Raw genomic sequence first — 14,949 nt, 5'->3', positions numbered from 1 at the left:
ATACAAGAAGAAAAGAGAAGACATTATTTCCATCATAAAAATATAAGTCCACATTTTAAAGAAAAACATGCACTAAATACAGCGATCACTGTATGTTGAGCATATACTATATATTAAACTATTACTCATAACACAGTCGCAACAGCCACCTTTAGTTCTCTCATGTCGCATGATGTCTTCGATACTCTCTAGCTTTAAAATTATCTCTTCAAACGTAGGTCGGCATTCAGGGTTCTTGTGCCAGCACTGTCGAAGAAGCCTTAATGAAGAAAGATAAAGCTTAGTCATGAGCAAATCAAGCAAAGTGGATAACAAATACTAAAAGGTTCAAACAAAGCCATCAACAGAAATAGCTCAATAAAAATTCATAATCATGTAGTTTTTCTTTTCAAATATTAAATGTCAGAGCCGCAGGTCTGAATGTTAGTGAAGGAGACACCTCCATCTCCTAAGAAATTTAGGAACAATATACACACGACGCTCTGCATGCAACTAACCATTGATCGAATCTATTTTCAACAACTCAAGAACGCCTCACAGCTCAACAATAGAGGATATCTTTTATAGCCTTCCCTTGCGATGTAAAGAGGCCATTTTCATCAATTGAGCATGTGACATCTATCTCACAATGGAGCAACCTTCCATTTTATACCAAGGCTTCCCCTCTTACAGCTTCATACTTGGTTCTATCCAGTGGCATGTCTTTGCAAATTAAAAGATCCTAAGTACTGCAATTATCTCAATTAAAACTCACATCTTGATTGGTTCAGGGTACACAAATGAGGATAGGGATGGTCGGGAATCTTCATAAGCCCGCTTGTCCGCAACTTGCTCTGGGAGTTCTGCCCTATTCGACGGTCCCCCTTGGAACATCTACTTACACATGCAAACCAATAACATAAATGAGACTGAAATCAAAACTATCCAAAATAGATTCTAAATATGAATTAAGTAATAAACTATGTGATTTTAATTGGTCCACAAACAAGTCCTGGTATTTAGTGCAACTCTATACCACAAAAATTTCTATTGCTAACAGACAAATTTAACCTCATGTACTATAAGAGCAAAGAAGAAGACATCAACACTCTTCCCATAAGATTCTCGGTGATAAACCTCAGGTGCCATGTAACGATCTGAAAATATCACAAGAGTTTCTAACAATAAGAGAGAAGAACTTTACATGAGAGATCTTTACTTTCAATAACAAAGAATATCTTTACATGAACCCGTTTCGCCAGTCATCTTGTAACCAGCATCCTTTTCCTGTGCAATTTTGCTTAAGCCGAAGTCTGTAACCATAAGGCGTCCTGATTCATCTTGCAGCACATTCCTGAGAGTATTCACATAAAGGACGTGAGATTTCTTTCATTCCATTTATCACTTGCTGCTTCTTCCTCGCATGGGTATGGGTATGCAGGAGCATTATTCAACAAAACAACTATAAAATTCTTATGACTTGATCTACAAAGCGGCGTAATCTACAAAGCAGCATAATCAACAGGAGCAGAAGATTCAGAAAACAATACCTTGCTGTCAAATCCTGGTGTATAATAGGACGTGGTTTGTGTTGATGCAAATAATTCATGCCTCTGCAGAGTCGCATAATTAGTAATTGAGGTTTAGCAAATGAGGCTGATTATAACAACGAACTAGAGGTGGTAATAATTATTAATGTGATATACAACAAGTAATGAAATTCCATTCGATCACCTGTACTCTCAGCGTCACTGGCAAATTCAAGGCAACTTTAGAGGCAAAAAGTGACAATATTATCAGAAGGAATTCAAAATCCTCAAAATTCAAATAAGCCTAAAAATTTAGCTAGTTGTGGAACATTTCCTTTGACAAAAATTCAGAATCATGTAGAGAATCTCTAATTATAACATTATAGAATAAGATAAGTATTCTATAATGAATGTAAGTTCAAAATAAAAATAGGTAGAAAAAAAAGAGCAAGCAATGATCTCTCATTCATACACAAATTCTAATTAATTGGGTTCTCTAATATAAACTGTTAAGCATCATGAGTCACTAAGATTGCACGATGTGAGGATAGGCCACATAGGTAAAACTCATTCTTGAAAATTGACTTACAAGGAGAGAGTACTTAGGGACTTATTAACCTCTCACTAAGGTTATTTCTTAACAATGTGGGATCTTCACAATACCCCATACTTGGAGAATCAATATCCTTATTGATCACGGCTATATAGGTCACGATCACGTTGGTCATAACTAGCACCTTACACATCAGACACCTATCCTTACGCAACGGGCCTAGGCACCACTTAGTGAGTCACCACTCCATAGGCCATCACTCCAAGTGTCGAATCTCGCAAGAGGGGCTAGCTTTGATACTAATTGATATAAATTGTTGAACATCACGAGTTGCTAAGGTTGCATCATATGAGGATAAGCTACCTAAATAGAACTCACTCTTAAAAATCAGTTTGGAAGGAGAGAGTGCTTAGAAACTTATTAACCTCTTATCAAGGTTATTCCTTAGCAACGTGAGATTATAAAAATAGCCCACGCTTAGAGAATCAATGTCCTCATTGGTCACAACCATTTTTGTCACTGTCACGATGGTCACAACTAGCACCATACACATCGAACACCTGTCCTTACACAATAAGCTTAGGCCACCACCCCGTGAGCCACCGCTCCAAGTGTCGGATCCTACAAAATAGAGTTGGCTCTAATACCAATTGATATAAACTATTGAGCACCATAAATTGCTAATGTTGCACCATGTGAGGATAAGCCCCATTGATAGAATTCACCCTTAAAAACCGGTTTGTAAGAGGAGGGTGCCTAGAGATTTATTAACTTATTATCAATGTTATTCCTTAGCAATGGGCCTAGCCATCCTCCTTTGCAAGCCGATTTACAATTCATATCATCTTCATAAAAACAAGCTTTCAAGGAAACACATTCAAGGCATGTCCACTAAATAATGCCAAACCTGCAAAGCAATAAACACAATTTTTAGAACTTTAAAAGTAGGTTTCGAAGTGTGCCTTTTCCAGATACATATTATTCATAGTTACCAAAGCTGCCCCAAATCTTAAAACTGAAGGACCAAGTCGATGGTTACCTGTTAATATAAGTAAAAATATTAATTTTTAATTTTCTAAACTATAGATTTATTTATAGATATCTTAATGGTGTTTTAAAAATTTATATAAAAATTGACTTTATTAAATTTTATAAGCAAATTATTAAATAATACTAAGAAATTGAATAAAATAAATTTATTTTCATAAATTATTTAAACATTTTATTAAGATTTAAAATTTAGAATTATTAATGATGTGTAATATAAGAAATATTCAATTAATTTTAGTTATTATAAAAATAAAAAAAGAATTTTAATATATTTCATATATGATAATTTAATTGAATGATACAATATTAATTCAATTATACCTTAGATGATGGCACATGTCAGAAAGACTCTAATCAAAGTGGCAGAATGTACATAGTCTTCATTGCTCATAATTGTGCGACCTAGGAGCAACCTACTCCCCCCAATTACGGCCTAAATTAACTCATGTGGCCCTTATTAACCACTTTCGCTCTTAAAATGACCACTAGTTAGGGAACGACCCATGGTTACCTAAAACGCGATACCCAGCAGTTCGTGATAGGAGAACGGAAATGCGTTATGTCACTCAATTATTTTTTAGGTATTTCGGGGTTAGCATTTAGATCTATTTGATTTAATTATTAAATATAATTAATAATTATTAGTTAATAGTTGTTATGTTAGTTATTAATTGGTATTGATGATAATTATTTTATATTAAGTGTTTTATAAAATTATATTTAATTGTTATTATTAATATGTAAAATGATTAATAATGGTATATATCATATAATTTATTTAATTTTTAAATAAATATAAAATTATAAATTTATTATATTATATTATTTATTTTATTATTAAATTAAATATATAATTATTAAATTAATATATTATATTATTTAAATAAATATATAATTATTAATCTATTATATTATATTATTTATTTTATTATTAAAATAAGAAAATAATTATTTTTTAAGATAATTAAATAATTTTAAAAATATAAATAAAATAATAAAATCATTATTATTGTTAATAGAAAAATTTATAATTAATTTTAAGCTTTTAGATATAAATAAATATTTTATATTTTATGTTATTAATAAAAAATATTTTAACAAAGTTAAAATAAAATAATAAAAACATTAATAATATTAATTTTTAAATTAAATAAAAAAATTAATATGATCAAAATAAAAAATAAAATTAAATTAGTTATCAGCTGATGAGAATGGGTATCATATCAATTACCCATAAGCTATCAGCTCTATTTTTTTAAACTTGTCATTTAGGTGTCCATTAGTCATCAGTTGCACCCAACAGATAAATCAAACATCTCCTAAGTCGGTTCGCTCCTTTAGGATGCTATATATTTAAATAGTATTTTGAATTCATTAAGTATAAAATGATGATTTTTTATATTTTTTATCATTATCAATTTTTTATTTTGTCTAATTTTTATTTAATTTTATTAATTTTTTATTATCTTACACTTTCCTTTTTGAATGCTAATTTGTAGATTTTTTTTTAATTAATGATAATACTAGCTTGTTACCAAAGTTTTATTATAACACCTTTTTAGAATTAAAATATTAATATTATAAACAGTATAAAAAAGAGTCCTACTTACTTTAAAATTAGGTTTGGAATTATTTGTTCAATTAAAATAAAAAGTATTAATTTTAATATTTAATAAATTTCATAATAAAAAATTTTAATTTTTATTTATAAATCATTCAAATTTAAGTGATATTAAAATTTAATATAAATATTATAAAAAAATAAAAGATATATTAATCAGTTCACTGATTTATCAATATATTTATATTTTATTAATAGATTATAGAAATAATAAATTGTTTACTTTTAAATAAATTAATTAATACTTTATTTTTATAATATTTTTTTTAAAATAATAATAATAATTTATTATATGAAATCATTAATTATCTTAAAAATGGGAATCACAATCTAATATATCAGTTTGTTATTTAAAAAAAAAATAAATTATATTGTATTAATAGAATTCAATAACTGATTTTTTAATCAGATTGCTAGAAGGTTCTAAGCATTTACGTGTTGTTTCCATATCCCATGTAAGTTACTGGTTACAGATGTCTCCTATCCATCATTCTCTTCCTCAAAATCAAATCACGCCTTCTCTTCCTCTTTCTCTGCTTTACATCTCATATCGTCATCTCATCTAAAGATTGCTAGAGAATCTAAGAAAGTATGGATCCATCTTCGTCAAAACTAGATTGCTAGAAGCTTCTACTTTCTTCATTTTAATTATCAGCAATTCAATTTTCAAGTTTCTTATCTTTCAAAATTGTTTTTTTGCTGTTTGGTCTATCAAGAAATTTCTTCTGTTCTTCATGTCCTTTCTCATTTTAAATAGTGATTTATTTAGATTTTTACTTCATGATGATTCTGTTGGTTATAAACTTATGATTCTGTCTCTGTCATTTCGTCACAAGCTCTCCCAGCAATGGCAGAAAGCATTTGGCACCCATAGAAATTGAAACTCACAGCACTGAGAATAAAAACAGAAAAAATCAATCATTTGAAATTTTGAATTATAATTCTTTAAATTCATTGTCTCACTTCTTCTTACATTTGTTTTTCTAATTTTATTTTGTGTTCACAATGACAGAGTGTTGAGTGCATGGGTTCACTAGAATTTGACGATTCAGAATGTGTCTCCTAGCGTTTTGGGATGCAGCTGTCTTGCAATCTGGGACTCGCGATCCAAAACGCGGAACCTAAGAGATGTGAACGAATCTGGTAACTATGGAATGACCTTAGGGTTGCTGAACGATTTCTCTATGGTCAAACGACCTTATCAATGCCACTGAAAAGCTCACCTAAAAGCAATTAATACCAAGGATATGATTTATCCACATCAAGCCAAGAGAACCCCATTAAGAAAGCTAAAGAGATATGACTTATCTCCTTCATTAAACGCACGGAAACCCAAATCCACCCTATGTGCTAGTTATTCACTTTTACAGTTGAGTTCCCAGTGGCTATTATCAATCCTAACCTAGTATACGAACCTAACAATCACTACCGTGCTCAGAAGATTATCCCCTCCCAATAGAAACCTACCTCATGTTGGAGAACCTAGGGATTAAGAGGGACATGTGGCTTGTCCTTATTGGGCAATGAGTCTTATATATACCCTGATAGTCCGAGGTAAGTTTTTTCTTCTTAATGAACCTTTTTATCATTTATTACTCGAATCCACTCTATCTAGATCACATTCTACCCTTATTAACTTAGCTATCGAAGTGCTAACGGGGAAAGTTTCTCTTGGCTGTCTAACCTTGCTTTGTGTTGTAGGTTAGGGAGATCTGAAAAGGGTCACCAAGTATAAAAAATAGGTCGCTAGGAGTCGTTGGGCACATTTAATATACCTACAATATTATTTATCCTTATCTGGATACACATGGATATCATCCGCACTTCCCTGGTTTCATACAACATCACTGACAAAGAATAATTTTATAAGAAAATTATGTAATATATATATATATATATATATATATATATATATATATATATAACCCATGATTTCATGTATCACTTGCAATGTCACACCCAATTTAGCTATCTTAAAAGCTGCATATCTTTTGTAATTGCAAGTGTTACATGAAATCATGGGTTCAAATCTTCAAAATTATTTTTCACCGATTCACCAGGTCAACATGGCAAACTTTAATAATATTGATATTATTGCACAAGAACAGTTAATAACACCATAAAGCTTTTGTTTTATACATTTGCAAAAGATGTCTTGTGAATTTTACTCTAAACCAAAAGTTCTTATTTAGAAATTTCAAGTGATCAATAAATGATCTACCTTGCAATATCTAAAGCATAGGCAACTGCTCTTTGCGGATCAAACCTTCTCTTCTTTTTTGGTATGTCATACAAACTTCCCTAGCAAATTTACATTGGAGGAAAAATCAGCAATGAGATTCTTGTTGACACCAAAATCATGACTTAATATAAATACTTACATTGCGAAGATAATCTGTCAGGAAGATTAAGTGGCCAGAGTGCTTTAGAACACCAAGGAACTGCACTATATTAGGGTGGCGCAACTTTTGCCATAAGCCCAGTTCCTTCAAAAAAGTATGCCTATGAAACAATCACATATAGCAAACAAGACATAAGTACATAATGGTTAAAACAGGCAATATTGTTCTATTAGACTTTTCTCCAAACCTAGCATATCCTTGTGCAGTAACATTGATGCTTTTGTTTTTAAAGTTATTTTTCCTTTTTTCTTCATCTCCCTTAGTGCAATGGTTTTATAATATACTGACTTGAGCAAGACAATTACAAACAGTGAGATGATTTCTTTGGATATAATTTTGTGCATGCTTGTTTGTATCAGAGAGGAGCGGGAGCTTTCTACACAACTCCAGATTCCGGATAATAGGACTCACTTCACTTTCTGATTTGATGCAATGGAGGAGCGAATAGTCTTTGCTGCTACTTTTGTACCACGCCACTTCACTAAATAAACTTCACCATACGCTCCCCGCAAGACTTCATGATTTAAGTGAACAGAATCATCACCAATTAATATAATTAAGTAAAGGCACAACTAACAGAGAAGGTTAAATATCTGAATAAACCTCCTACAGCTCTAACACTAAAAAAGTGGATTTCGGTTGCCTTATGTTTCCTGTATAAATAGAGAAAATCAGAAATTACTTCTCCAATAAGTGTTGCATCATCCACGTCCACTTCACTGTAATCGATCTCATAGCATGGTGTCTGGGAATCAAGTCCTACCTGTCCCAGCCGAAATGACTCTGTTAAACAAGAAAGAACGAAAGAATGATTCAGCCTTTAGATCTGTGCACCTTGCTAACGGATGAATTGATGACATGAACTAACTGAGCAAATATTACTCTCATTTAACCTTTACTAACTATAAGCAAAAGCTATAAACTTACAAAAATTCTCAACTAAAGCATTGCGGATGGAAACTAAATGATCACTAGACACGTAGAAAAACACAGTCACCCTCAGTCTATTTAGCTAATTTCTTCATTAGTCAAGATAAATAGCTATACCAGTGCAAAGTGCTGACAGATATGATATAAAAAACCAATAAAAGGTTAACTTTCAACAAGGATGCTCTGTTGTCATGACCCAAAATTCTGAGCCATGATCGGTGCATAATTTAAGTATTTTTAAATCATGCAAGTCTTATCAGAATATCTTGAATAAATATATTGTCACTTACTAATATCAAAAATAGACAAAATTTAAATAAATAAAATACTGAATAAACATCATAAATATCCCATAAGTAATCTGCAGAGTCTCTACAGATTTCAAATAAAAACTTAAACTGTTCAATAAACTAAACTAATTATTAGCCCGATAAAACATGAATTCGGGCATACCATGAGAACAAATTAAAGATTATCCCTCTCCAGAAAATGGACTGAATATTTAGATCAGCTGCAGAATTTTATTGATCTGAAACAGATAATAGACAGAGAACACGTAGTTTGAGCTAAATGCTTAGTGAATGATAATTATAGCACACAAGGGAATAGGTACAGGCAGATGCTTGATTAATTTTACAATAAATTTTCTATTCAATAAAATCATGCTCATGCTGTCAAAATAATTAATAAAATAATTTTATAAAACATATATATAAAAGAAATTAATTCAATAAAAATTTTATGGTACAGTGCACCAAGGTGTGATGATACTCCACATCACCAAAGGCCAGATGGTAAGCGCGCTATATTAGATAACTTCCTCCTCCTTCACAGATAACAATGCATATGATACTAATGCAAACCATAAACTGCAATGATGCATGACTCGACAATGCAACCTAATACCATGATAGTCCACATGGTGGGGCCAAATAACATAAATAGATACTGGGTACACGTATCAATTCAAAACAGAAAATTAATTTATACAAATCAATCAAAATCAATAAAAAATTTCAGATAGCAAATAATAACTGATAGTGCAATTCTAATAGTTTATTTCAATAATTTCAGAGAGTTAATAAGATTAAATCAATCTCAAATCAATTCAGTGTACCACATCGGTAAATTTTATAATCAAATATCAATCAATATAAATACATTAAATACCTGATCCCGGAATCCTAATGGCTCTAATGCAGAGATAGTTGACAAAATCAATTATTTAATCAAAATCAAAATAAAATTCAATAATAAAATAAAACTCTTGAAAATTACATGTAAAATAATTATTAAAATATTAATTTAAAATTTCATTTAATAACAAACTTAATACTAAGAAATTTTAAAATGGACTAAAACGGTGTCATGTACTATAATTACCACTTATCTGGAACTTCCAAAACAATAGCTAGATTCAATAAAAGAGAGACAATTTCAGCTGACAGAATAAATATTTGAATCTCCTACATACCCAAAATATAAAAGAATAATATCAAATAATAATAAAATAAAATAACTTTAAAATATATATATATATATATAGGATTCGGTGAACAGGGATGGAAAATGTTTCGGTGGACGAACGAACAGGACGGCTCTCCCTCTCTTATATATATATATATATATATATATATATATATATATATATATATATATAAAATCTAAATTGAAAGTTACTATCTCACTGTAATCATGATCAACCCAATTTAATACCAATGGTCAAATAGAAAATAAATTTCTAGAGTAGTTGAAACAAATCAAGGAAAAAAAATGAAATCAAATTCACTCATTATTAAATAAAAAATGAGAATTTTTACCTTAAAAACAGAATCAAAAGTGATGAATAGAGAAATAAAATTTTAGGAATTCTCTGCGCACATCAGATTATAAATCGTAAATTTTTATATATTTTTATATATATATATATGTACATATATAACAATAATTAAAAGATAATGAAAATACTTGTTGAGAGTATTTGGTAGAAAAAAGAAGTGACAAACAAGATTTTGAGAGTAAAGTTTAGCAGAAGAGATAATTAGGGAGTTTTATGTGATCGTAAGATTCCCAATAAATTAAAAGGAAAATTTTACCGTACAGCCATACGATCAGCTATGTTATATGGTAGTGAGTGTTGGGCACTGAAAGAGTCGTATGCATCTAAGATAAGAGTTGCAGAGATGAGAATGTTAAGGTGGATGAGTGGCCATACTAGACTAGATAAAGTCCGTAATGAAAGTATTAGAGAAAAGGTAGGAGTAGTGCCAATTGAAGATAAGTTGAGAGAAGGGAGATTGAGGTGGTTTGGTCATGTGAAGCGTAGACATACGGAGGCTCCAGTTAGACAAGTAGAGCAAATTAGGTTAGAGGATAGAAAGAAAAAAAGGGGTAGACCTAAATTGATTTGGAGGAGAGTAGTACAACATGACTTAGAAGCATTACACATTTCTGAAGATTTAACCCAAAATCGTTCAGAGTGTAAAAAGCGAATCCATATAGCTGACCCCAAATTTTTGAGATAAAAGTTTAGTTGAGTTGAGTTGAGTTATCTCCAAAATCAAATAATAATTTTGAACTTTTGACATTGGTGTGGATGTGGTAACTAGTGAACCCCATACAAGGTGCCGAAGTTCGAGTATCAACCACATAAAATGGAGGTTATGTATAGTGTTAACTGCCTAATCTATATGCTAGATTGTCTTCACCTATAAATTGGCCTTGCACCATACCAATCGCATACATTAGTTGCACGTACCAAAAAAAGCTATTGCAGTACATGCCAACTAAAAGTTAAAAAATTCAAGGATGAATGAACTTACGGTAAGACCCCAACGATCTACAGAATTCACATCAGCACCTTTCTCAAGAAGTAAGACCACAATTTCGGTCCAGCCTTCGCAAGAGGCTAAATGAAGAGCTGTTCTCTTATCATAATCAGCAAAATTGGGTTCAACGCCTTTTTCTAACTCTTGCATCACTCCTATTTTGTCACCCTTACATGAACAATGAAGAAGTCTATATGGGCCTTCTGAGTCGATTGTTTGGGGATGCATCCTCTGTTACACATGCAATCATAAAAAATCATTTATTTGCTTGTAATATAAAGGCAACATGGGAATCACCTATGAACGAAGCACAAGACAGATGCTTCTGCAGAATATAATTTCATGTTTACAAGCCTTATTCTACCCCAAATTTGAATTTTGCGCATAAATGCATAAAGAGTCAATGAAAGATATGAGCATGTCATTAGTTGCATATTGAATTTCTGACATCAAAAATATAAAAGGCCAAATACACCATTTCACATTTGAACTTTACCAAAAAATCTAATGGCACCACCTAAAGTGGAGTTAAGATATCCTTAAGATGTATCCAAACTAGAAAATATGAACTCCAATCGCGATAGGATTTGAAGGTATCTTAGTTTCACTTTATAGAGTTAAAGTATGTCATACAGTTTTTACAGGTTTACAGGAATTGAGGCGTGTGTTTTTTTTTGATAAAGTTCAGGTCAACTTATGTATTCGGCCAATACAAAATATATGTTCAAAATCCAGCCTTCATGAACTTTGCGTACCCATCACACACAAAAGTCTCATGCAAATCTTACGATCAGAGCAAATTCTTAATGGAAAAAAAATCACTGGTTATAATGGAAAGAATGAGTAAACTTAAATTATGCAATCGAATATATATATTTCGTTTTCACATATCCATTCTTTTCTTTGATGCCACTTTGTAGAACAAACAAGCAAATAACCTGCAGAGTCTAGAATTGCCGCATTTCAAATTCAAAAATCGATTTCTCTCAATCCATAAAGGAAAAAAATGCAACAACATTATCTGACCAGAGAAATCAATTAAATAAACAAAATTATGATCAGATTAATCTAAAAAGAAAAAAGAAAAAGAAAAATGATACGTATATTTGTTCTGCTTGATGAAACAGTGAAGTGAAAACAATCTAGCTCGAAATGGATGTGGTGACGGTTAATTACGTTTAGATCAAAATAATTATTATAATAAAAATACAAAATATGTCTTTATCCATTCGGAGTTAATACCAATGTTCATCATTTTGTCCGTCTCTTCCAGAAATTTCATCTACAAATATCGTCACTTAGATTTCTTCGTCTCCAGAGATTGGATTAGGGATTTAGAATCCATTTGGGTGCTGATAAAACGAGAACATTGCAACTAATTAAATTTTCTCAGCAACCAAACATCTCTCTTTCTGAACTTTCCTTTCAATTTCGCAGGATAGAGTCACAGAGAAGCTGGTTTTGGCGGGTCTCAATTGCGGAGTTCGCTTATTAAAAAAGGCAGCGTATGCTACAGTTGGAGCGGCGTCGCATAATTTAATGGGCGGAGATTTCCTTAAAGGTGGACCGTTGGATGGTCCTCCAGATGGTCCAATGGTGATACACAAGAAAAAAGGGTATTCTGGGACCCGCAAGGAGCTCAAATATTTTTCAAAATTCAAAAACCCAAAATGCCCTCCAAAATCAGCACCCATCAACGCCCATCTTCTCTACATTACAGATCCAAACATGGACAAAGAAACCCTAGACACAGCTGTTGGTACTACTCGGGGCCCCGGAGAACCCGAATCCATTCCCGAAGTGGAAGAAGAAGAAGAAGAAGAAGAAGTAGAAGTGGAAGAGTTGGAGAAGCTGGAGTCAGAAGCGAAAGAAATGGCGAAGAGGATTCTCGAATACAGAGCCACTCTTCCGGATCAGCTCAAAGCTACCTTAGCTTCAATTCTTTCTGCCCAGAGACCCGTTCTTCCGGAAATGGATTCCGGGTCGGATTTAGGACCTTTCAGCCAGTGTAATCCAGGTTTGTGCGTTTCTCCGATTCTAGGGTTTCGAGTTTTGTTTTGCGCCTAAGGATGAAAATGAGATTTTGAAGATTTGAGTTTCCCTGGTGTTTTTCTGAATTTTGGCAATTTTGGTGGTTGTTACATTGATTTGGGGCAAAACAAGTTGGATTTTGTTGACACTAGTTAAGAAAGGAAATAGAATTGCATTATTCCTTTGACTGAGTAAAATAAGGTTAGATTATGATCAGTAGAAGCGTTAAAGTCTTTTTGGGTATAGTTTATTTTCTATGGAACTAAAAATCCTTTGCAACAGATTTGTTTCTATTCGCAAAATTCCAATATGGGCAGGAATTATTTACGGATTAGTGGAATTGGTTAGCAAAATAATGGTCGAGTGTGTCACTTAATATATAGTTATGAATATCCAAACATTGATTTGGGCATAATGTGATTGTTCTTCCTTTCCTGGAACTACGTTTGAAGATCAAAACATTGTAATGTGGTTGTTTTATGTCTTGTTTTCTGCTCCATAGCTGAAGGAAAAAAATTTTTAGAAGGGTGTTGTAGCAACTCAATAGAGATAGGAAAGCACATATTTTTAATGTGCTTATGACAGCTGCTTTGCACCTTCAGTCATTGGAATGGCATTGCTAAACACGCTGTAAAAATTTTCCTTCTGTTTGCAAGATTTTATACTTGCATGGGGCTAGTGATGCAAGTGATGGGAATGGAAATAGAAATGAGGTTTATGTTTTTATGACTGATGTCTATGGAACTAAAGATAGTCACAAGGTTGGTGACATTTGATGAAGATGATAAGGGCAATTATATGAAAAGATAAAAATTTGGTTGCTTATTGTTTCAGTAGAATTCTTTTCCTTTATATGGCCTTTTGAAGTACTTTCAATCATGAAGTACTTTCAATCATGAACAACTAGTGTGATTCTATTTGATGATGTTTTCTTTCAATGTTCTAATGGTTTCTATGTCCTAATTGCAATGTTGACCATGCTTTTTATCATACAGGTTTAGGAGAACAGATTAAAGCCAGTAAATCAGCATTGCCAACAGAAGGGGACCAAAAGATTGCTGAGAAAGTTCGTTTATTGAAAGATAAAATTTCCAGCAATATCTCAGCCATGCCTATTGTACTAAAGAGGATGAAAGAATGTATGTCTAAGATTGAGAACCTAGATTCCTATGATGGAATCATACATCCAGCTTTTAAAAATAAAAGGACTAGCTGACCAAGTTTGGTTCATGTGTTGCTCAGATTGACTGATGTAGATTTTTGTACAATGGATCCAAACATCAAGCTGTTGAAAGGAACCCATTCACTGACCAAATATTTGTCACCAAAACCTGGACATGGGGATTTGATGTGTATAATGTGTCATTGATAATATTCTGAAAGCAACTCTCGCACCAACTTAATTATTGATTATGATGTAGGAATATATGATGTTGCATAGGATGTATTAATCTTCTCTCTTTCTTATGGCAAGCAATGTTCTGAAATATTAGAACGATTGAAACTAATTTGAGCATGATGCAACATCTTTTATTTTGAATGAAGGTTATGCATTCGTATAAAATGTTGCTTGCACCTGTTCTACACACTGATTTTTATCCTTGGTTAACTAATTTATACGAGAATGCATGTTAAACACAATTTTCTTTGTGGCAGATATGTCATCCTCTAATTAAACTTTTATCCTTTAACATGTTTTCCACCTAGCTTACAAATTTATCATTTCGCTTAACAGAAAAATTGTTATTTCTTGAAAAAATTTTGAGCTCCTGCGGATCCCAGTATCCCCCACCAGTGTTAATAGAAGGTTGGCAACTTAGCATAAAGAGATTATCTCACAACGATAGCATTTGGACTACCTTATCAAAAAAATGATTCAAGCGCAGGTAATTCATGATGCTAGGCATTTACAGCTGATTACATCATCTTCAGAATTCAATCTGGGTATATAAGAGCTCACCATTGCCCCTTCCATATTTCCAGTTTTCTCAATGCCAAATACCACGGTGCTAAGTCCCTTGCCTAT

General features: G+C 32.1%; 1 protein-coding gene, 1 long non-coding RNA gene and 1 pseudogene across 2 annotated transcripts; 2 read left to right on the top strand and 1 right to left on the bottom strand.

Annotated features, from left to right (window-relative positions):
• Positions 1–72: 72 nt before the first annotated feature.
• LOC110669492 (serine/threonine-protein kinase VIK-like) lies at positions 73–14,900 on the bottom strand (annotated as a pseudogene).
• Positions 5,178–6,595, top strand: LOC110660650 (uncharacterized). Its single transcript, XR_009146745.1, has 3 exons — positions 5,178–5,321; positions 5,745–6,286; positions 6,434–6,595. It is a non-coding gene; the product is annotated as an uncharacterized LOC110660650 (long non-coding RNA).
• Positions 12,315–14,431, top strand: LOC110660649 (uncharacterized). The gene is made up of 2 exons (XM_021819012.2): positions 12,315–12,909; positions 13,919–14,431. Exons 1-2 carry the CDS (start codon positions 12,432–12,434, stop codon positions 14,137–14,139), a joined length of 699 nt encoding a protein of 232 aa, XP_021674704.2. The 5' UTR covers positions 12,315–12,431; the 3' UTR covers positions 14,140–14,431.
• Positions 14,901–14,949: the final 49 nt, after the last annotated feature.

This window comes from Hevea brasiliensis, chromosome 2 (assembly GCF_030052815.1).
Source record: "Hevea brasiliensis isolate MT/VB/25A 57/8 chromosome 2, ASM3005281v1, whole genome shotgun sequence".
NCBI lineage: Eukaryota > Viridiplantae > Streptophyta > Magnoliopsida > Malpighiales > Euphorbiaceae > Hevea > Hevea brasiliensis.
Note: the sequence above shows the minus strand (reverse complement) of the source record. Positions and strands in the feature narration are given on the sequence as shown.